Here is a 24,489-nt window from a genome sequence, read left to right as displayed (position 1 = left end):
TTTCCTGTTTGCAATGGTGATGGACAGGTTGACGGACGAGATCAGACTGGAGTCCCCATGGACTATGATGTTCGCGGATGACATCATGATCTGTAGGGAGAGTAGGGAGCAGGCTGAGGCGAGCCTCGAGAGTTGGAGGTACGCACTGGAGAGAAGGGGAATGATAGTCAGTCGGAGTAAGACGGAGTACATGTGCGTTAATGAGAGGGCGGGTGGTGGTATGGTGCGGTTGCAAGGACTTGAGGTGGGGAAGGTGGATGGGTTTAAATACTTGGGATCAACTGTCCAAAGTAACGGAGAGTGTGGGAGAGAAGTGAAAAAGAAAGTGCAGGCAGGATGGAGTGGGTGGAGAAGAGTTGCAGGAGTGATTTGTGACAGAAGGGTAGCTGCAAGAGTGAAGGGGAAAGTATACAAGATGGTAGTGAGACCAACTATGTTGTATGGTTTGGAGGCGGTGGCACTAACAAAAAGACAGGAAGCGGAGCTGGAGGTGGCAGAGTTAAAGATGCTGCGATTCTCGTTGAGAGTGACGAGGATGGACAGGATAAGGAATGAGTATATTAGTGGGACAGCGCAGGTAGGACGGTTTGGAGACAAAGTGAGAGAGGCGAGATTGAGATGGTTTGGACATGTGCACAGGAGGGAAGCGGAGTATATCGGGAGAAGGATGTTGAAGATGGAGCCGCCAGGCAGGAGGAGAAGAGGAAGGCCAAAGAAGAGGTTCATGGATACGGTGAGGGCAGACATGCGGGTGGTTGGAGTGTCAATGGAGGATAGAGCGAAATGGAGACTGTTGATCCGCTGTGGCGACCTCTCACGGGAGTGAGCCGAAAGAAGAAGAAGAAGTCCCTGAGGAGATGGGGGTCATATACAATTGCCAAAATTAAAACTAGCATTGATTCCAAATAGGTATTTGTCCAATTTACTTTAAGTGTGTGGTTGTGCCTCCAATTCCCCTCGTATGTACAACATGTAGTACTAATCTCCTTTTTTTTCAGGGTTGTGAAGAGTTGGATAAAGTGCCAATGATGGAGTCTGTAACTCTTGTAACATCATCTCAAGACCTCTGTTATGATGCAACAAAATGTATTATCTGCCAAAAAGTAGGAGATGATAAGACAGCAAGCACAAGCAATGGCTGTAAAAGGATACGGGAAGCCAGCGGCATTCACAATGACCATGTTTCCAAAAGACTGAAGCTTGTTGAAGGAGATGGGTTTTGTTATCATGTGACTAATTAATTTTACAAGAAGTACACTATGAAGACAGTTCTTGACAGAATAACTAAGAAGAATCTAGTTCAAGGCCAAGACATCTTTTTCTCAGCAGAACAAAACTGAAGGTAGAAGCTCTCGCTCCCAAGCAGTTTGCCACCGACCTAATGCACATACTACAGCAACAGGATTGCGAGTTGTGAACTGCATTATCTGTGATAACAAATCCTACAAACAACTGTACACAAAATATCGTATAAGTGAATCCAACCGTGCTATGTCTTTTCTTGCTGCAACTAACTTCTTCCAAGATTCCGTCTTCGATTGAACTTGTGATCTTCAAGATCCATATTCTGTGTTTGGAGCAGATCTGTATTATCACAATGAGTGCATGACTAAGTACGTGTATAAGTATGAGTCACGATCTAAGGACTAACAGCTTGTTTGACTATTTTTGACTAAAATTACGTAAAATATCGTCATTTTCTACTGTGAACCAAGTTTTAAGAGAATAAATCATGCTAAAATGTGTTGAGCAATGCATAAGTAATTGAAGTAAATCAAAATTAATAATTTATGGATGTCTACTAATGATTTATTCCATCTAAACCCAATATGGGCATTTTGGTTCAATTATAGTTTGCTGGTAGCCAACTGCGAATCCAAGATGGACCCTACAGAGAAAATGTACTTGATCTGGAGGTGTTACCCAAACTTTTTTTGAAGGTCTTGGCATGTAGAACAAAAAAAATAGGGTGACGCTCTAAAAGAGTCGTGTACACAAACATCCCCCAGAGCCTATACTAATTCTCAGGTCGCTCACCTGCATGTTTTTCATTTATTTATTTTCATTTATTTATATTTTCATTTACGGATGTTTAACAAAAAACACACACACACATCTCAAAGGGAGGAGGTGACTCGGGGTAGGAGAGGGAAGCACAAATCAGTAGGGAACATGGACATTCGGAGATCTGTGTAAGGGGGAGGGATGGGGTGGGGTACATAGGATAAACAAGGTGGTACTACAGGAAATTTGAAGGAGGTGGGTTTGGGGGTGGATTAACGGGGGTAGAAAAATCATGGTTTTGAATGGGGGAAGATATGAGATGGTGGTGAACAAATGTTTTGAAGACCTGGAGAGAAGAGGTGGATTGAAGAGTATGGGAGTTTCTTACAAAGGTGGGGAAAAAAAGAGGAATGAAAGATTAAGGTGAGCAGTGATTCTAGATTTTGGTAGTTTTGACAGAAGGGGGTTACTGGCAGACCTTGAATGGCCAGTGGAAATATTGGAGGGACATAGCACAGACAGAGAAGCTGTGGAGGGGTGGGTGGTGGGGGGGGAGAGATGGGCAAGGCTGGAGAGGAGTCTGTAAATGGCAGAAATGATATAAACTGTGATGATGGATTCCATGACCATGCTGATGATGGGAAGTTAGCTGATAGGTCTGTAGTGGAGGAGCCTGTAAACTAGTTCACACCATATACCCACCTGTTGGTGCCACATGTACAATTCAGTATCCATTTGCAAAGAATACCTTCCTCAAATTCTTTACCAAATTTTATTTTGGGCAACCTCAGTTGAGATTAGGCACCTTGAAGGTTCTCACAAAGGCTAACCGAATATGCTCTTTAATTTGCACTTTGTGACCACAGGTCGTCTTGTTTTTTGTTTTGTTTTTTGTCCTCCAGATAATTATCTCTGCCACAAAAATTGGACCGAGGTTTTATTTTCACCCCTGTTTGTTTGTGAACAGTATATTTAAAAAAGTAATTTTTGGATTCGGACGAAACTTGGTGGTCAGGTTGGGTTGGGTGTGTGATTAGGACTAATTGATTTGATTTTGGTGAAGTTTTGGATCTGAGAATTTTTATTTGATTCTTCACCATTGAGATGGAGGACAAAAAACGATATATAGCATGATGTTTCAAAAAGTTGTGGATGGATTATGACAAAGCTTTGTGGACGAGTTGGGGAGATAATAAGAACAAGCCGATTTAGATTTTGGTTCAGGTTCGGATGCAGATCCGGCCTATCGGTGGGATACAAAACATGAACTGTTCAGGCTGGCAGAGGTCTGTGCTCTACTGAGTGCTTTTCCAGTTGCAATTGTTGTGGTGAGTGAGTCTCCCTCAAATGGAAGTTAGGGGTTCCAGCTGATGGAAGTTAAGGCGCTGTCACACCTTGACGATCCAGCCAGCGTATGCCGACTGATGAAAAATTTGTCTAAAACGCTGGCACACGTCGAATACGTTATGGGTAAGTTTTGTATACGTTAAGAGCATGCTGAAAAACACTGCCATACGTCGTAGTACACTGGCTTTCATCGTTGTACTTTGCGGTTGTCCTTACATTTTAGCATGCTTGAAATTTTACGACGTATGCCAGCGTATGACTCACACGTTCCGCTGCGCTGGCCATAAGTTGTAGGCACGTTATGCACACGTTATTTTATGCTGCTCGTAAGCTATATCTGCTGCATCTGCAGATGAGCGTGGCAGGGATGGGCTTCAGGCTGATTGTAGTACACTGTCTGCAACCTCACAGCCACCGTATTTTGCAAACCTCTGTGGTGCAACATCTCCCCTTGATGAGAAGATCAGCAAAATTGTTGAGGTAGGTAGTATGGTTGGAGGATTGACCTCTGACAAACCGAGCTTATTCAAACTCTTTGATTTCCTCGAACTGCAATATACTCCCAAAAGTTTTTGTCAAGAGCCGACAGCCTCACACTCTACATTGGCCGAACACGTTTGTTGTGCTTTGACTCTTTCAAGAATGTGGAGTGAATTACCTCTCCTCCCCTGTATCCCTTCCATCCTTCCAATGTGAAATGACATGCATGCAACAATTATTTTGGAAAATAAAAAAACCCCACAAATGTTATGACCTGCTATAACAAACTGCGACTTCATCATGAATTAGGAACTCTTCTCACGCTCCATGGTGGAAGAAGAACTGCGGAGTGCACCTTACGAGTTCCCTGAGGAGCGGCCAATTGAACGCCTCGAGGAGACTCGCCAACGCCTTCAACGACAACTCACGTTTGATGTTCAGTGGGTATCGCATGCTTGGCCATGAGTTGGACTTTCTTCTTTGTGGGATTATTCATTCATGAAGATGTGGTGATGATTAGGCAAATTGGTTTGTGACAAACCATTGCAGCACTGATGCTGGTGATCAGTTACTTCAATTGGTAGTTTGTCTTTTAAGCACTACAAAGAAAGCTGAGGGGTTTTTTGGGGGGGGGAGTGCACACGCACACTTGCATTGTTTCATGGCTTGCTGCAGAGCAAAAATAATAATAACTAGAACTGCCACTTTATAACTGCTGGCAGTGATGACCGGGTACCCGTACACGACGCCTTTGATACGATGTGAGACTTAAACGACGGTCGCAAAGTTTCGCGACGATGAGATGAGCGGTTCCAGAGAAAACGATATTTAATGTTGTTCTTGAATCCGACGTGGCTGCCAAACCGTTTGACCTATAGATTAGAAATTAACAAACTTGTGAAAGGATGTTTGGAGAAAGTGTGCGTGAATTTTTGCCTCGATCTGTCCGGCTGTTCTGGAGAAGAACATGTTCGAAGGTTTTAGGGTAAATTCGACGTGGCCGCCAAACCGTGTGACCTATCGATTAGAAATTAACAAACTTGTGAAAGGATGTCTTGGGGAAAGTGTGCGTGAATTTTTGCCTCTATCTGTCTGGCTCTTCTGGAGAAGAAGATTTTAAAAATTTATTAATTTTCAATCCAAGATGGCTGACGAACCATGTGACCTATGACATCACAAATTTATATTCTGCTTCAAACCGTGTATTGGAACACGTCTGTCAAGTTTAGTGTTAATCGGAAAATGTGTGTTTTTCTATCCAAGATGGCCGCCACACAATGTGACTTGTGACGGCACAATTTTTAGCATGTCTTATTTTCGCACTTCATTTTTTACTCTTCTTCTTCATTGTTTTACTCTTCTTCTTCATTGTTTTACTCTTCTTCATTTTTACTCTTCTTCTTCATTTTTTACTCTTCTTTATTTTTTAATCTTCTTCATTATTTACTCTTCTTCTTCATTTTTTACTCTTGTACTTCATTATTTACTCTTGTACTTCATTATTTACTCTTGTACTTCATTATTTACTCTTGTACTTCATTATTTACTCTTCTTCTTCTTCTTCTTCATTTTTACTCTTGTTCTTCATTATTTACTCTTCTTCATTTTTCTCTTCTTCTTCTTCATTTTTTACTCTTCATTATTTTTTGCCCTTCTTCTTCTTCTTCTTCTTCATTATTTGCTCTTCATTTTTTACTCTTGTACTTCATTATTTACTCTTCGTTATTTTTTACTCTTTCTTCATAATTTACTCTTCTTCTTCATTATTTGCTCTTCATTTTTTACTCTTGTACTTCATTATTTACTCTGCTTCTTCATTTTTTACTCTTATTCTTCATTTTTTTACTCTTCTTCTTCTTCATTACAGTCATGCGCCGCTTAACGACGTTCCGGGCTACGACAGATCACATATACGACAGATCTGCCAGCTCTGAAAAAAAAAAAATGAAAAAAAAATGTAACTGAAAAATTCCTATTGCTGAGTGATGGAGCCTCGTATAAAAATAGCACATACAATTATGTACACTATACAGTACATAATACCTCATAATGATAATAAACGACAGTGTGGCCCTGTTATAATGCGATCGTTGAGGTCCGTAAAATGTCATCGCGAAAAAAGCAGGATCGTGCTAAATCGGGATTCAAGGAAATTGGCTTTCAAACTGAACCAATGTTTGCACGTTTACCTTCGAGCAAGTAAATTACCTTTGAATTGAAGAATTCCGCAAATAAATCGTTGTTCTTAGTCGACATTAAAACACAAATTTATTTTTAGTGAAGCTTTTTATGTTGTCAAAAACAATCGCACTGTTCCGAAAATATATATCTCAATTGACAGGTGCTCGTTTCTTCATTTGTAAATTATAACATTGATGCAATGATTATGTATTTATAAAATCCAAATGCTAATTATTCACCTTTCTATAATCGATGCGAGAGGAGATTGTAAGCTGCTGCTAACAACACCGATGGCCATCATGAACAGCAAAAAGGTAAATGTAACGTGTCTTCCGTCTCTCTTGGATGTGTGTTACAATTGCCGACAGTATTCAGTACAGTAACATGCTGTACAGGTTTGTATCCGAGGAGCAATAGGCTACACCATATAGCCAAGGTGTCGAGTTTGTGTAAGTACGATGTTCGAAAACGAAAAAAAAAGATGTTCGCACAACGACGACGTCGCTTAACGATGCGTTTCTCAGAACGTAACCCTGTCGTTGAGTGGCGCATGACTGTATTTACTCTTCTTCTAAATTAAAATTGAGAGCTCGGTGTTCTTCTTCTTCTTCTTCTTCTTCTTGTTCTTCTTCTTCTGGTGAAGGCAAAACCTTTAGGACGCGGCTCTTAGACACATTTGTCCTCATTAGCATATGTGCAGGCATGGGGCTAGATTATAGTAGCTAAGTCTTGCTTTGATAGATTATGTGGTTCCAGAGAAAACATTATTTAATATAATTCTTGAATCCAACATGGCTGCCAAACCATGTGATCTATCAATTAGAAATTAACAAACTTGTGAAAGGATGTCTTGCGGAAAGTGTGTGTGTGAATTTTTGCCTCAATCTCCCCGGACGTTCTGGAGAAGAAGATTTAAAAAATTTAATAGTTTTCAATCCAAGATGGCAGACAAACCACGTGATCTATGACATCATAAATGTAAATTCTGCTTCCAATCGTGTAGTGGAACACGTTCGTGAAGTTTCGTCTTCATCGGACAAAGTGCGTTATTCTATCCAAGACGGCCGCCAAACCATGTGACATGTGACGTCATAATTTTTAACGTGCATGCAGGCATGGGGGTAGATTATATTGGCCAAGTTTCGCTTCGATAGGTTATGTGGTTCCAGAAAAAACATTATTTAATATAATTCTTGACTCCAACATGGCCACCAAACCATGTGACCTATCAATTAGAAATTAACAAAGTTATATTCACTACTGGTGTGCACTATCCAGACCTCGGCCTTTGATACAACATGAGATACATGAGATGACAAAAAAATTATATTCTGCTTTCAACTGTGTCGTGGAACATGTCTGTGAAGTTTCGTGTTAATCGGAAAAGGTGTGTTTTTCTATCCAAGATGGCCGCCAAACGATGTGACTTGTGACGTCTTAATTTCTAGCATGTATGCAGACATCATGGGGGATGAGAGTTGCAAATTTTTGCTTCGATAGGCTAAGCCGTTCCAGAGAAAACATTATTTAATATTTTTCTTAAATCCAACATGGCCGCCAAACCATGTGACTTGACGTAATAATTTTTACCATGTATGCACAATTGATGGAAGATGGCATTTGCAAATTTTCGCTTCGATAGGTTAAGCGGTTCCAGAAAAAACATTATTTAATATTTTTCTTAAATCCAACATGGCTGCCAAACGATGTGACCTATCAATTAGAAATTAACAAACTTGTATTCACTCGTCATGTGCAATAGGTAGGTGAAGTTTCCCCTTGATCAGATCAGCCGTTCTGGAGAAGAAGGTGTTTGAAGGTTTTAGAGTAAATTCAAGATGGCCGCCAAACCATGTGACCGATCAAGAAGAAATTAACAAACTTGAGAAAGCACCACATGGGGAATATATGTGTAAAGTTTCGTCTCGATCTGTTTTGCCGTTTTGGAGAAGAAGATTTTAAAAATTTATTCATTTTCAATCCAAGATGGCTGCCGAACCATGTGACCTATAACTTCATAAATTTAAATTCAGCTTCCCGTCGGGGACCCTAACAAGTGTGTGAAGTTTCGTATAAATTGAATAAAGTCCGTTTTTCTATCCAAGATGGCCACCAAACCATGTGACTTGTGATGTCATATTTTTTACTATGAATGCAGACATCAGGGAGGATGATAGTTGCAAATTTTCGCTTCCATAGGTTATGTCGTTCCAGAGAAAACATTATTTAATATTTTTCTTGAATCCAACATGGTTGCCAAACCATGTGACCTATCAATTAGAAATTAACAAACTTATATTCCCTACTCGCGTGCAATATGTTTGTGAAGTTTCCCCTTCATCTGACGAGCCGTTCTGGAGAAGAAGATGTTTGAAGGTTTACGGTAAATTCAAGATTGCCGCCAAACCGTATGACCGATCAATAAGAAATTAACAAACTTGATAAAGGACCTCATGAGGAATGTGTGTGTAAAGTTTAGCCGTTCTGGAGAAGATTTTTTTTTAAAAAATTCCCAAAACAAGATGGCTGCCGAGGCCAAGTGATCTATGACGTCATAATATATTTTTTCGACGGTGAATTGTTGTGCAGATGAGGCTCAAGAAATTTCAAATTTTTCCGATGCAGCGTTGTAACTAACGAATTTTGACCGGCACACCTCTTGACCGATGACCTCACAAAAAATCACCCCTGTTCCCCTTGAGCTTATTCAAATGTATGAAGCGAAAAATTTTCATCGCACCGTTTCAGAGATAGAGGTCCAAAAAATTTTTCGGTTTTTTCAAGATGGCACCCGTACCACGTGACCTATGACGTCACAATGACCAATTAAGTTTGCTATCAAAAAAGATACATACTATGGTGAAAATTTCATGTCGATCGGACTTACCGTTCCTGAGAAAATGATTTTTAAAGTGAAAGAACCCGCAAATTGCCGGCGGAAAAAGAATAAATAACTAGAACTGTCACTTTTTAACTGCTGGCAGTGATGACCGGGTACCCGGACCCCCGCTTTTGATACGACGTGAGACTTAAATGATGGTCGCAAAGTTTCGCGTCGATAGGATAAATGGTTCCAGAGAAAACGATATTTAATATTGTTCTTGAATCCAACATGGCTGCCAAACCATGTGACCTATCAATTAGAAATGAACAAACTTATATTCCCTATTCGTGTGCAATACGTATGTGAAGTTTCCCCTTGATCTGACCGGCCGTTCTGGAGAAGATGTTTGAAGGATTTAGGGTAAATTCAACATGGCCGCCAAACCGTATGACCGATCAATAAGAAATTAACAAACTTGATAAAGGACCTCATGTTGAATGTGTGTGTAAAGTTTCGCCTCAATCTGTTTTGCCGTTCTGGAGAAGAAGATTTTTAAAATTTATTAATTTTCAATCCAAGATGGCTGACGAACCATATGACATGACATCATAACTTTACATCCTGCCTCTTATCCCGTAGTGGAATACGTGTGTGAAGTTTCGTGTTAATCGGATAAGATGCGTTTTTCCCTCCAAGATGGCCGCCAAACCCTGTGACTTGTGACGTTATAATTTTTACTATGAATGCAGACATCATGGAGATGATAGTTGCAAATTTTCGCTTCGATTGGTTATGTGATTCCAGAGAAAACATTATTTAATATTTTTTTATGAATCCAACATGGCTGTCAAACCATGTGACCTATCAATTAGAAATTAACAAACTTATATTCCCTACTCGTGTGCAATACGTTTGTGAAGTTTCCCCTTGATCTGACGAGCCATTCTGGAGAAGAAGATGTTTGAAGGTTTTGGGTAAATTCAAGATGGCCACCAAATCGTATGACCGATCAATAACAAATTAACAAACTTGATAAAGAACCTCATGGGGAATGTGTGTGTAAAGTTTCGCCTCAATCTGTTTAGCCGTTCTGGAGAAGAAATTTTTTTTTTTAAATTCCCAAAACAAGATGGCTCCCGAACCAAGTAACCTATGACGTCATAATATATATTTTTTTCTCCGGTCAATTGTTGTGCAGATGAGGCTCAAGAAATTTCAGATTTTTCCGATGCAGCGTTGTACCTAACGAATTTTGACCGGCACACCTCTTGACCGATGACCTCACGAAAAATCACCCCTGTTCCCCTTGAGGAGCTTATTCAAATTTATGAAACGAAAACATTTTTACCCTAGAAAGTTTCAGAGATACAGACGTCCAAAGTTTATCGCTTTTTTCAAGATGGCGTCCGTACCACGTGACCTATGACGTCACAATTACCACTTTAGTTTGCTATCAAAAAAGATACATACTATGGTGAAAATTTCGTGTTGATCGGACTTACCGTTCCTGAGAAAATGATTTTTAAAGCGAAAGAACCCGCAAATTGCCGGCGGCAAAAAGGATAAATAAGAAATAATAAAAATTAAAACTGGTAAACCAGTAATCCCGGGCTTCAAGGCGTGCCTCCATTTTAACAAATTTCAACACTATCACCCTGTCACATGATATGGGTTTTCCGAGTTAGAAAGTTAGTTCAAGTCTGCAATCGGGTCACTCATGTTATATCAATGAAGGATTGAAAAGTCCATAGCAATACATGATAAAGAAAGAAACTTCACATTGGACAAATCGAGGCTGGACAAATTTTCAAGTCCCCAAAAAAGTCCAATAACTCCACATTTGCATACTAATGTAAATGGCGAACTTGTAGAACGTTAAAATATCTTCCAGAATGTGTGGTCACTTTTTGTCTATCTTCTTTGGTTTTCATTTTACATGTCAAAAATGGGTGATTTTCAACTTTAGGGGGCTCTGGGGCCTCACTGGGGTAAAATACAGACATAGTGTAAACATATTTGGAATCCCCTCTTCAAGGCCTATCAGAATCTGTCATTAAATTTTTTTCAACTCTCATTTGCATATTTGGCATATTTAATGAGGCGAACCGTCATCATTTTAATCATATAAATTATGCAACGATTTCGACCAAATTAACAACTTAACATTCCCATGGAATATCGGATATGTGTGCAAAAGCTTGAGGCTGTTGGGTTATCCCTTCTGGAGAAGAAGATGTTTTTAGGTTTTGGAGAAAATCCAATATGGCCGCCATACCACGTGACCTACGTCATCAAAATTTTCAAAGTATAAACTTCAGGCGGAGAGTTATTAAATGGATAAGTTTCATTGAATTTCATAAAAGCATTGTTTTCATTTAACGACATTTCAAAAATGGGTGATTTTAAACTTTGGGGGGCTCTGGGGCCTCACTGGGGTCAAGTCCAGACATGCTATAAACATATTTGGAGTCCCCTGTTTATGTCCTATCAGAATCTGTCATTAAATTTTTTTCAACTCTCATTTGCATATTTTGCATATTTAATGAGGCGAATCGGCATCATTTAAAAGCAAATTAATTAAATAACGATTTTGACCAAATTAACAACTTAACATTCTCATGGAATATCGGACATGTGTGCAAAAGCTTGAGGCTGTTGGGTTATCCCTTCTGGAGAAGATGTTTTTAGGTTTGGAGAAAATCCAATATGGCCGCCATACCACGTGACCTACGTCATCAAAATTTTCAAACTATAAACTTCAGGTGGAGAGTTATTAAATGGATAAGTTTCATTGAATTTAATCCAAGCGTTGTTTTCATTTTATGACATTTCAAAAATGAGTCATTTTCAACTTTGGGGGTCCTGGGGGCTCACTGGGGTCAAATACAGACGTAGTATAAATATATTGGGAGTCCCCTGTTTATGTGCTATCTAAATTTGTCATTAAATTTTTTTCAACTCTCATTTGCATATTTTGCATATTTAATGAGGCGAATCGGCATCATTTTAAATCATATGAATTATGTAACGATTTCGAACAAATTAACATTACCATGGAACAATGCAAATGTGTGCAAAAGTTTGAGGCTGTCATGTTATCCGTTCTGGAGAAGAAGATGTTTTTTGTTTTGGATAAAATCCAATATGGCCACCATACCACGTGACCTACGTCATCAAATGTTTCAAAGTTTTAACTTCAGGTGGTGAGTAATTATCCTGTTAAGTTTCGTTGAATTTCATCCAACAGTTTTCCCTCCAGATCCACCACAAAATCGGTCAGTAGAACATAAAAACGCCTTTAATAATAATAATAATACTAACGATTTCAATAGAGCTTCAGCCATGCTTGAAGCCCTAAATAAGGAAATAAACAGAAGAAAAACAATAGGGTTCCCTGTCAGAATGACAGGGTACCCTAACTAGAACTGCCACTTTATAACTGCTGGCAGTGATGACCGGGTACCCACACATCCGCCTTTGATACAACATGGGACTTTCTGCAGATGACAGTCACAAAGTTTCGCTTTGATCGGGTAAGTGGTTCCAGAGAAAACAATATTTAATATTGTTCTTGAATCAAACATGGCTGCCAAACCATGTGACCTATCAAATAGAAATTAAGAAACTTATATTCCCTACTCGTGGGCAATACGTTATTGAAGTTTCCCCTTGATCTGATGAGCCGTTCTGGAGAAGAAGATGTTTGAAGGTTCCTGGTAAATTGAAGATGGCCGCCAAACCCAGTGACCAATCAATAAGAAATTAACAACCTCGATAAAGGACCTCATGGGGAATGTGTGTGTAAAGTTTCGCCTCAATCTGTTCAGACGTTCTGGAGAAGAAGGTGTTTGAAGGTTTACGGTAAATTCAAGATTGCCGCCAAACCGTATGACCGATCAATAAGAAATTAACAAACTTGATAAAGGACCTCATGAGGAATGTGTGTGTAAAGTTTCGCTTCAATCTGTTTGGCCGTTCTGGAGAAGAAGATTTTTTTTTTTTAAATTCCCAAAACAAGATGGCTGCTGAACCAAGTGACCTATGACGTCATATTTTTTTTACGGTGAATTGTTGTGCAGACGAGGCTCAAGAAATTTCAGATTTTTCCGATGCAGCGTTGTACCTAACGAATTTTGACCGGCACACGTCTTGACCGATGACCACACTAAAAATTACCCCTGTTCCCATTGAGGAGCTTATTCAAATGTATGAAGCGAAAACATTTTTACCCTTGAAAGTTTCAGAGATACAGAGGTCCAAAGTTTTTCAGTGTTTTTCAAGATGGCGCCCATACCACATGACCCATGATGTCACAATTACCACTTGAGTTTGCTCTCAAAAAAGATACATACTATGGTAAAAATTTTGTGTCGATCGGACTTACCGTTCCTGAGAAAATGATTTTTAAAGCGAAAGAACCCGCAAAATTGCCGGCGGAAAAATATAAATAATAAAAAAATAAGGAAATAAACAGAAGAAAAACAATGGGGTTCCCCGTCAGAATGACAGGGTACCCTAATAAATAAGAAATAAACAGAAGAAAAACAATAGGGTTCCCTGTCAGAATGACAGGGTACCCTAATAAAGAATCAGGAAATAAAGAAAAGAAAAACAATAGGGTTCCCTGTCAGAATGACAGGGTCCCCTAAAAAGGAAATAAACAGAAGAAAAACAATAGGGTTCCTTGTCAGAATGACAGGGTACCCCAACTCGAACTGCCACTTTACAACTGCTGGCAGTGATGACCGGGTACCCAGACCTTGGCCTTTGATACAACATGAGATACATGAGATGACAAAAAAATTTATATTCTGCTTTCAACTGTGTCGTGGAACATGTCTGTGAAGTTTCGTGTTAATCGGAAAAGGTGTGTTTTTCTATCCAAGATGGCCGCCAAACGATGTGACTTGTGACATCATAATTTTTACCATGTATGCAGAATTCATGGAAACTGGCATTTGCAAATTTTTGCTTTGATAGGTTAAGCGGTTCCAGAGAAAACATTATTTAATTTTTTTTTTAATCCAACATGGCTGCCAAACGATGTGACCTATCAATTAGAAATTTAAAAAACTTGTATTCCCTACTCATGTGCAATAGGTATGTGAAGTTTCCCCTTGATCGGATCAGCCGTTCTGGAGAAGATGTTTGAAGGTTTTCGGGTAAATTCAAGATGGCCGCCAAACCATGTGACTTGTGACGTCATTTTTATCATGGAGGATGACAGAAACAAATATTCGGTTCGATAGGTTAAGCAGTTCCAGAGAAAACATTATTTAATATTTTTCTTAAATCCAACATGGCTGCCAAATGATGTGACCTATCAATGAGAAATTAACAAACTTGTATTCCCTACTCATGTGCAACAGCTGTGTGAAATTTCCCCTTGATCAGGTCAGCCGTTCTGGAGAAGATGTTTGAATGTTTTAGGGTATTTTCAAGATGGCCGCCAAACCATGTGACCGATCAAGAAGAAATTAACAAACTTAAGAAAGGACCTCATGGGGAATATATGTGTGAAGTTTCGTCTTAATCTGTCTTGCCCTTCTGGAGAAGATTTTTAAAATTTATTCATTTTCAATCCAAGATTGCTGCCGAACCATGTGACCTATGACATCATAAATTTAAATTCTGCTTTCCATCGTCGACCCTAACAAGTGTGTGAAGTTTCGTGTAAATCGGATAAGGTGTATTTTTCTATCCAAGATGGCCGCCAAACCATGTGACTTCTGAGGTAAAATATTTTTGCCATGTATCCGGACTTGATGTGAGAAGGCAGTTGCAAATTTTTGCTTCGATGGCTTAAGGAATTCCAGAGAAAACATTATTTAATATTTTTCTTAAATCCAACATGGCGGCCAAACCATGTGACCTATCATTTCGAAATTAACAAACTTATATCGCATATATGTCCCGAATATAGTTGTGAAATCACACCTTCATTGGACCAGCGCTTCTGGAGAAGAAGATGTTTGAAGGTTTTTGGGGTTTTTTCAAGATCGCCACCAAACCATGTGACCAATCAAGAAGAAATTAACAAACTTCAAAGAGGACCTCTTGCGGAATGTTCCTGTAAAGTTTCGCCTCAATCTGTCCAGCCCTTCTGGAGAAGAAGATTAGAAAAAAAAAACCGCTAAAAACAAGATGGCGGCCGAATTACGTCATCGATGACGTCAAGAAAAACATTTTTGACGATGAATTTAGGCGTAGATGACGCTCAAAATTTTTGAGATTTTTCCCATACGGCGTTCTACTTGACGAATTTTCACCGGTATATCGCTTCACCTATGACGTCACGAAAAATCACACGTGTTCCGCATAGGGAGCTTAGTAAAATGTATCAAACGAAAAAGATTTCCATTGCACGGTTTCCGAGATACAGATGTCCAAAATTTATCTTTTTTTTTCAAGATGACGCCCGCACCACGTGACCAATGACGTCATAATTATAACGTGATTGTGCTATCAAAAAAGATACAGTACATACTATGGTGAAAATTTCGTGTCGATCGGACTTAGTGTCCCAGAGATAATGATTTTTAAAGCGAAAAGTGTGCAAAATGCCGGCGGAAAAAGAATAATAATAATGTATTGTTGCGAATTCGCACCCGCCGGCGTGTGGACGGCCACGTGACTCGAATCGCGGCACGTCACCCACCGGACGGACAATTCAGTCGTGACCCTCTCGGACCAACGCCGGGAGCTAGTCACGGGTGGGTGTTTAACCCCACCACGATCGTGCCAATTGCCCACCCGCGCAGGATAGGGTTGCTCGCCAAATTCGATCTACCTAAGTACCTGCGCGGATGGTCGACCGGGCGATCGTACCACGCCACAGGCCGACTCCGGACACGAACCGCTTAAGTGGTCCGTTCTGTGCTACAGTGATAACCGAGCAGTGTTATCGTCGGCCTTGACGGTTCCGATTAATTACTGGGCGTATTAAGCCCACTACGAACCCTTTACGTGAAGCAGGATGGAGGGTCAATTAAAAGGAAGGAGACTAAGCGAAACGAGCACAGTTCAACATGCAAGCACTTTATTAACATAACACACGGAAAGCACACATATACAGTCATGCAGTCAGAATGCACATATATCAACCCAAACAAAAGCAACAACGACGCAGATCTACTACCGACTACGCGCACACATGGCAACACTTATACAGTTCTACTTTACAGACGGCACCAACACACATTTACTCAAAAGCAAAGGAAAGAAGCCACCCTCATAGACAAGGGGGCAGACAGGCCTGGAGGCCAATATGTGCGCGTGACCTGGAGGAGCGGCCAGGTCCGCGAGACCGGGGGGGGGGGGTCCTACCTGCGTCCTCGTGACGCGTTGGCGGACGAGCCGCAGATGTGGCTGCATGGCTTTGCCCCGACTCCGTGCTCCTTGGCGGGTTTCGTTGGCACGACGTTTGGAGTGGGGTGGGAACGGGGCCCCCTTTTTGCACTATCTCAGCGCGGGGGAAAGGGGGAATTGTTGATGCCCTGGGGGAGGAGAATGGCTGGCTGGCTTGGGTCCCGCGACGAGCGATCTCACACCGCGACCTCGTCGCCGACCGCCGTCCTTCTCGCCTCGGACCCGAGCTCCTTTGCCTCTTCCCACAACTCTCCTCAGCCGACTGCAGAACCCATCTCTTTGCCACACCGATGACTTCGCCACCCGACTCCACTGACTGCCACACCGATGACTCGACTCGCCCTGCCCTGCCGACATACACTGCTACTGCCACACTCTGCCCTGCCGACACACACTGCTACTGCCACACTCTGCCCTGCCGACACACACTGCTACTGCCACACTCTGCCCTGCCGACACACACTGCGACTGCCACACTCTGCCACGATTCGCCTTGCGCTCACCGTTTTATAGGCCGGCAGGAAAAAACAATATGCAAATATCCGGATCAGGACGACCTCGGGGCGGAGCCACGCTCGCCAATTGGACGGAGGAAAAGTGGGCGTGAACCTCCCCTTTGATCGGATCATATTTGCATATATCGATTTCACACAGACGCGCCTGGAGGCGGGGCCAAGCCGCTCCGCGCTTGCTAATTGGACGGATCAGAAGTGGGCGTGTAGCATTCTTCAACCGAATTCTCCCTCGGAAAGGCCGCTATTTGCACTCGCGGCTCGGTGCGTATCGCTGAACGAGCCCAAGACAGCCCGACGCTCAGAGTTCACAGGTGGTGCGGGAATGGCCGTAGAAGGAGAGAGGTGAGGGTGGTGGAGGGTTTATCGGTGGTGGTTTGATGGTTATGGTGCCATTTGGGAATGACGGTGATGCGATGTTTGCGGGATTGAGTTGTGAAGGTAAAGGTCGTGGCTGTTGGTGTTGTTGTCTGAGGGTTGGAGCGTGGTTGTAGTTGGTGACGATGGCTGGTGTGGTGGTTAAGGTGGTTGTTGTGTGATGGTTGAGACGTGGTTGGTTCAAAATAAAGATAGAACAGAAAAACGGCTATCTCAAACCATCGCAGCCCGAATGAATCATATAAATTCCCTTAAGATAACGGATTTGGGGCTAACTACACATGTAGTTAGAGATATCTCACCTACGGGCTCTTCATGGTGTAATGCGAATTTCCACAGCCGTAACAGTATAATGCGTAATAATACTAAACAGAAGAAAAACAATAGGGTACCCTGTACTCACAGGGTACCCTAATAGTTCACAACCATTGGTAATCTTTTGAAGATTAACTCATTATTTTTCACTTTAAAATCACATTTGTTTAAATTCCACGCTCAAATTTTTTTGCCATGAAGCTGTGTGGTCAAAATAAACATCGAGTGTGTTTTCTATTTATTATTTCAACAAGTGCATTTTCTTGTTTTATTTTGATGTTTATCTTGCAGGAAAAAACCATTGCTTTTGAGTCAAGCACAGCAAGATTTTTTGAAAACTGACAGCACGATAAGTCTTGAGTAAGTTGATGTCAACTTTCGTCCTCCTCGTTTCTCCTGAAAATCATCCTGTCCCCTCGACGAGAACCGAGTTTGTTTCGGAAGGTTTTACTAGTTGCCCTTCTCGTTTTTCTCCACTTCCATGCTTACCAGCTATTCCAAATCTGCCTGAATATTTTTTCAGCGTGGAAGAAAAAAATATTCCGGTACAAGTTCAACTTGTATAGCTTCCTTCATGTTGAGCAATTTAAAATAAAATGCAGAGGGATTCGGAAATGCAAGCTCATGATGGTTGGTGGTTCAGCATAATGTTTGTACAACTTTACAGGTGATGCATGGAAGGATAATATTGACTTGTATTATTTACTATCGCTCGGTGTGCCTCCCATAGCTTCGCTGAGGGAATTGATGAAAATGCAGCAAGTTGTACTTCACAAACGTTGCACGTCTATCTGGTTTTCAATAAGGATGTAAAATTAAGTAAAACACGAAAAACTAAATAATCTTTTATAGCTCATAATTGTTGTTGTCTGGCTGTGATATAATTTTGTGTGCTCCTCTCATGTCTTTTCTTCGAAATGATTCCTGCTGTGGTGGAATAATAAATGTTACTGGTGGACCGACTACATTAAAACCTGAGGTCCTGTTTCTTCCTCGATCCCAGAAACACGATGTTTTAAAACTGGCAAGTTAGTGATTGAAGGAACAAATTTTTGTTCCAAGTAAATCGATTATTTGATTTACAACAGTCCCATTTGTATTATTATATGACAGCATAATTTTTTTTTAGAATAAAGCATCACAGACAGACTGGGTTCCTTTTATGTGTAGATGGTCTGTTGTTGAAGCATACTGTGTAATCATCCTAATGTGGAGGGAATGTAATCAAATGTAATGATCTTTTCTTCCTCCTCCCCTCCCTCTCCCCCCCCCCACACACCCGCAGTCTAATCGAGATGCCCTCACTTGCTAAAAAAAATAAATAAATAAACTTGGAAATGTTGTGTTCCCCGAAAAGGGTGTGTTTGTGTGTGTGCGCGCTTCACATTAAAAAAAGAGCCTCCACAACTACTTGCCCAATCGATACGAAACTGCAAACATAGGAGGAACTCACCATGGAGAATATTTTATTGATAACACTAATGTCATATGTCTTGTGGTTTGGGAGCCATATTGGATTAAAGAAAAAATTTGAACACATTTTTCTCTGAAACCGCTCAACCCTGGCACCCTGCCCTACTCACACCCTGGCACCCTGCCCTACTCACCAAACTCTCTTCCCATGGTATTCAAGGCCATCTCCACTCATGGCTCGCAGACTTCCTCTCCTGTCGCAGTCAACGTGTGGCCCTAAATGGAGTTCTTTCATCCCCTCTTCCTGTGCAGGCTGGAGTTCCTCAAGGTAGCGTTCTGGGCCCTGTTCTTTTTCTGGTTTTCATCAATGATCTCTCGGACTCTCTGGAAAATCCTCTATTTCTCTTTGCCGACGACTCCACCCTCTGCCGTACCATCTGTCATCCCTCAGACCGGCAAGCAGCAGCTTCTTCGCTCACTGCAGATCTGGATAAAATCACAAACTGGTCCAACACGTGGAACATGTCTTTCAATCCACACAAATCTCACACTCTCACTATGTCTCTTCGAAAGGACCGTTTACAAAACCCCCATCCACTTTCTCAACAATCCTCTGGAAGAAGTCTTTTCTTTCAAGCTTCTGGGTCTCACTATCTGCCATGACCTTTCCTGGGAAAGTCACATTTCCAACCTTGCCTCAAAAGCCAGTCGCCGACTGGGAATCCTCCGTCGTGCAAAGTCCTTCCTCGGCCCTCTTGAGCTCCTGACTACTTACAAAGCTTTTGTCCGTAGCCTGATGGAGTACTGCTCTCCCCTCTGGGCTGGTGCTCCTGCCTCCCACCTTTCTCGACTTCACGCTGTCGAAACCAGGGCTTTTAAGATCATTGGCATCTCCCGCAATGAAGCTGAGTCTTTGGGCCTCTCACTCAATCACCGCAGGTTGGTCGGTGGTCTTTCTGTCTTCTACCGACTCCTCTCCAGCCTTGCCCCCCTGCTCTCTCTGCGATTTGTCCCAACCACATTTCCACAGGGCGCTCAATGTCCGCCAACAACCCCCTTCTGGTAAAACTACCAAAATCACGAATCACTGCTCATCTTCACTCTTTCATTCCTCTTTTTTCCCGCCTTTGGAATAAACTTCCTCACTCTATTCTTTCCCATTCTTCCCTCCAGGCTTTCAAAACAGCTGTTCACCACCACCTCTTATCTTCCCCCATCCAAATCCTCGATCCTCGATCAAATCTACCCCCGATAATCCACCCAAGCCCACTTCCTTCAATTCTCCTGCTTTCCTTCCTGAAAGTCCCTGTAATGTCCATCTTCTCCTCGCCATGTTCCCCGTCCCATCCCCATCCCTCTCCCTTCCACAGTTCACCTGTGTCTGTTCCCCAATGTTTTGTCCCTTCCACTCCCACCCCTCTTGTCTCATGCCTCCTTGCTGTGAGTTGTGTGTTAGCTCTCATACGAGCATCGACCAAGGTATACAAAAAAAAAAAAAAAAAAATTGAAACGTGGCACATGACATCAACTCCCCAGTGGGTATATATTGTGATAATGGTGACATCGGTGAAGTGGTGCAGGTGGTGGGATTTCTTTCCCCCTATGATTTTTAGAACTATAAAAATATACATGGAGAATTTCCTTGAGGTGGTCATGGGGGGGGGGGGGGGAGTGGTGGGTAGCTTAATACCTCGGAGCTACTCCACCCAAAATTTTGGTTATCTCGGTGCTACGTCCAGCCGTGAAAGAATAACTTGCAAACGATGTGGGTTTTGAACCATCGCGACAACCTCTACGTCCCAAATTGGTTATCGCGGGGCTTAATTTTGACCAATCTGGAGTTTTTGAGCAGAGTTGTGATGGTTATCTTGTGCCACGAGGGTTTTGGTGTTTCTCCTGCACCATTAATAATATAATGGTTTGGAAGTGCAGAACAATAAACAAAAGTGATTCTTTAAATTTTATTTGTTCGCTTGTTTACGGAGCTGCAGAACGATTTATAAAATAAACACATTGATAGATTATAAAGGAAAACTATTTAAGAGATTAATAAGGGTGGAATAATGGGGGCAAATGGCAAGTTTTAACTGCTTCAATGCAGGAGACTTAATTGTAAAGCATATTTATCTTGTTAATTTACATCGTGAAGTGTTTACTTTTTGTTGCTGCTATCTTCCTCAATATTTTCTCAAAGCCAAGGAACCTAATCCCCTTATTCCCATAGGAAATTTGTTTTAACTATCGTGGCGTTTTGCAGGAACGTAACCCCCTCCCCTGCTATATTTACGTGTTTACGGCATACAATGGGATCCTCAACCTGATTTGGAGTCCATGTAATGGAAGCACGGGGATCACCACCACTCAAATATTGCGTGCAACCCTCAGCAGGCAACATCATGCCAAGATCATTGCATGGGGTACCAAGGGAATCTTCTTGATTGACTGTACGCCAAAATAAACTACAATCACAGATCATTATGCTCGCCTCAGGAAAGCATTGTGACAGGACAGCAAGGATGAATGCTTCATGATGTTGACCAAAGGTGTGCCCCTTCACGACCATGCATTGTGCACAAAGTCCGTTGTCACAGATCGCCATTTTTGATTAGTGGCTTTCCAACTCCCAAAGTTAAGCGAGCATGTCTATAGTGGTCTGATGTTTTCTTTGAATCTGTCTTTAAAATGAGTTGCTCATTATTACTTTCCATTACTTTCCACTCTGCTATCCAAACGTTTGGAGATCAGTTAATCTCTTGTATGCTTCGCTCCCATTCATATGCATGTTATCTCACTTTCTAACCGGTTTCCTTATTGCTTTCTCTCTCACCAAAAAAATCATTTTTCTCCATCTGACAGCTTCACTCCCTTCTTCCCCACAGAGCTCTGCAGGATCAAAAGGATATACACGAAATATTTGAGAAAGATTTTCCTCGAGTTCACATTACCGGAGAAGAACAATATGGGGTATGAACAGCCCCACCCCCTAACCAACCCCCTCAAAATTTCGTTTTTTTAAAGCAAAACTTCCTCTTTCTCTGTCATCTTCATAATCTCCTCATCAGACTTAATTCTGCAACTTGTGGAAACTTTCACCCTTTTTGAGAGTTCCAGGTCTTTTGCCTTTCTCTCTTTCTCTCTCTTTCTCTCACCCCTATCTCTCACCCCTATCTCTCACCCCTATCTCTCACCCCTATCTCTTTCTCTCACCCCTATCTCTTTCTCTCACCCCTATCTCTCACCCCTATCTCTTTCTCTCACCCCTATCTCTTTCTCTCACCCCTATCTCTTTCTCTCACCCCTATCTCTCACCCCTATCTCTCACCCCTATCTCTCACCCCTATCTCTCACCCCTATCTCTCACCCCTATCTCTCACCCCTATCTCTCACCCCTATCTCTCACCCATATCTCTCACCCTATCTCTCACCCCTATCTCTCACCCCTATCTCTCACCCCTATCTCTCACCCCTATCTCTCACCCCTATCTCTCACCCCTATCTCTCACCCCTATCTCTCACCCCTATCTCTCACCCCTATCTCTCACCCCTATCTCTCACCCCTATCTCTCACCCCTATCTCTCACCCCTATCTCTCACCCCTATCTCTCACCCCTATCTCTCACCCCTATCTCTCACCCCTATCTCTCACCCCTATCTCTCACCCCTATCTCTCACCCCTATCTCTCACCCCTATCTCTCACCCCTATCTCTCACCCCTATCTCTCACCCCTATCTCTCACCCCTATCTCTCACCCCTATCTCTCACCCCTATCTCTCACCCCTATCTCTCACCCCTATCTCTCACCCCTATCTCTCACCCCTATCTCTCACCCCTATCTCTCCCCCCTATCTCTCACCCCCATCCCTCGCCCCTATCTCTCAGCCCCATCTCTCACCGCTATCTCTCACCCCTATCTCTCACCCCTATCTCTCACCCCTATCTCTCACCCCTATCTCTCACCCCTATCTCTCACCCCTATCTCTCACCCCTATCTCTCACCCCTATCTCTCACCCCTATCTCTCACCGCGATCTCTAACCCCTATCTCTCACCCCTATCTCTCACCCCTATCTCTCACCCCTATCTCTCACCCCTATCTCTCACCCCTATCTCTCACCCCTATCTCTCACCCCTATCTCTCACCCCTATCTCTCACCCCTATCTCTCACCCCTATCTCTCTCTTTCCACTTGTGTAGGTACCATTCCCAGACCTAGTTGAGGCTGCAGATATCCTGGTACGTGCCTTACAAATTCGTCAGGCAAACATGACTCAAAGCTTGCAGACCTTTCATTTCACCACAGCACGCTACCTTGAATCCTTGAACAAAGGCACTATGAAGAGTGAAGCGGACTCGTTGAGTGATCGTGAAAGGGACTGTGGTCCTCAGGAGAAGCTAAATATCTCGATTGGTAAGCATACTTTTTGTCTGTTCTCACCATTGCATGGACATTACATAATTTGTAGGATGCAGATCCTTTTCATTGTTTAGGGATATGACGTATTTAGTAGAGTGCAATGTGTTTTATATACAGTGCCTTTAGAAAGTCTACACCCCCTTTCAAAATTTTCACCTTTTGTTGCCTTTTAGCCTGGAATCAAGTTGCATTAAATCAGATTTTTTTACACCTTTATTTACACATCGCAACCAACAACTTCCAAGTGGAAAAAAAATTCCAGAAAATTTATTACAAAGCAATTATAGCTTTGAGTATGTTGGGATAGGTCTACTAACTTTGCACACCTCAATTGGGCAATTTTTGGCCCATTGTTCTGTACAAAACTGTCCAAGCTCAGTCAAGTTGCATGGGGAGCATTGATTGACAGCATTCTTCAAGTCATGCCACAGATTTTCGATTGTATTTTGGTCGGGGTTCTGACTGGGCCACTCTTGGACATTTTGGACATAGCTTTGGCTGTGTGCTTTGGGTCATTTTAATGCTGAAAGGTGAACTTCCATACCAATTTCAGCTTTCTTGTGGAGGGCAGCAGATTTTCCTCTTGGATTTTTCTGTATTTTGTGCCATCCATTTTCCCTTCTATCCTGACAAGTGCCCCAGTCCCTGTTGATGAGAAACATCCCCAAAACATGATGTTGCCACCATCATGCTTCACAGTCGGGATGGTGTTCTTTGGGTGATGGGATGTGCTGTGTTGGGTTTGCACCAAATGTAACATTTTGCATTTCGGCCAAAATGTTTCATCTTGGTTTTGTCAGACCACAAAAAGTTTCGTCTTGGTTTCATCAGACCACGTAAAGTTTTGCCACATGGCTTCAGAATCTCTGGAGTGTTATATATATATATATATATATATATATATATATATATATATATATATATATATATATATATATATATATATATATATATATATATATATATATATATATATATATATATATATATATATATACACACACACACACACACACACACACACACACACACACACACACACACACACACACACACACACACACACACACACACACACACACACACACACACACACACACACACACACACACACACACACACACACACACACACACACACACACACACACACACACACACACACACACACACACATATATATATATATATATATATATATATATATATATATATATATACATTAAAGCCTGGTGTTGGCGCAGTGGTTTGGGC

The 24,489-nt window shown here is 41.8% G+C and overlaps 1 protein-coding gene across 4 annotated transcripts in view; it reads left to right on the top strand.

The window, feature by feature from the left end:
* The window catches only part of LOC147012590 (AMP deaminase 2-like), a 79,653-nt gene that overhangs the window by 13,629 nt on the left and 41,535 nt on the right, over nt 1-24,489 (top strand). For 2 of the 4 annotated variants that reach the window (XM_085853596.1, XM_085853600.1), the window contains exons 2-6: nt 3,704-3,831; nt 4,141-4,271; nt 17,701-17,769; nt 21,702-21,786; nt 23,017-23,230. In XM_085853596.1, coding sequence (XP_085709722.1) covers nt 3,704-3,831; nt 4,141-4,271; nt 17,701-17,769; nt 21,702-21,786; nt 23,017-23,230 — 627 coding nt within the window. The remainder of the gene's footprint in view (nt 1-3,703; nt 3,832-4,140; nt 4,272-17,700; nt 17,770-21,701; nt 21,787-23,016; nt 23,231-24,489) is intronic. The other 2 variants (XM_085853598.1, XM_085853599.1) reach the window with 2 other exon arrangements.

The sequence above is a fragment of the Eptatretus burgeri genome, chromosome 14 (genome assembly GCF_056783735.1).
Source record: "Eptatretus burgeri isolate ZD-2024b chromosome 14, Ebu_testis_v1, whole genome shotgun sequence".
Taxonomy (NCBI): Eukaryota; Metazoa; Chordata; class Myxini; order Myxiniformes; family Myxinidae; genus Eptatretus; species Eptatretus burgeri.
The sequence above is the reverse complement of the archived record's forward strand: the minus strand, read 5'-3'. Positions and strand labels throughout refer to the sequence as shown.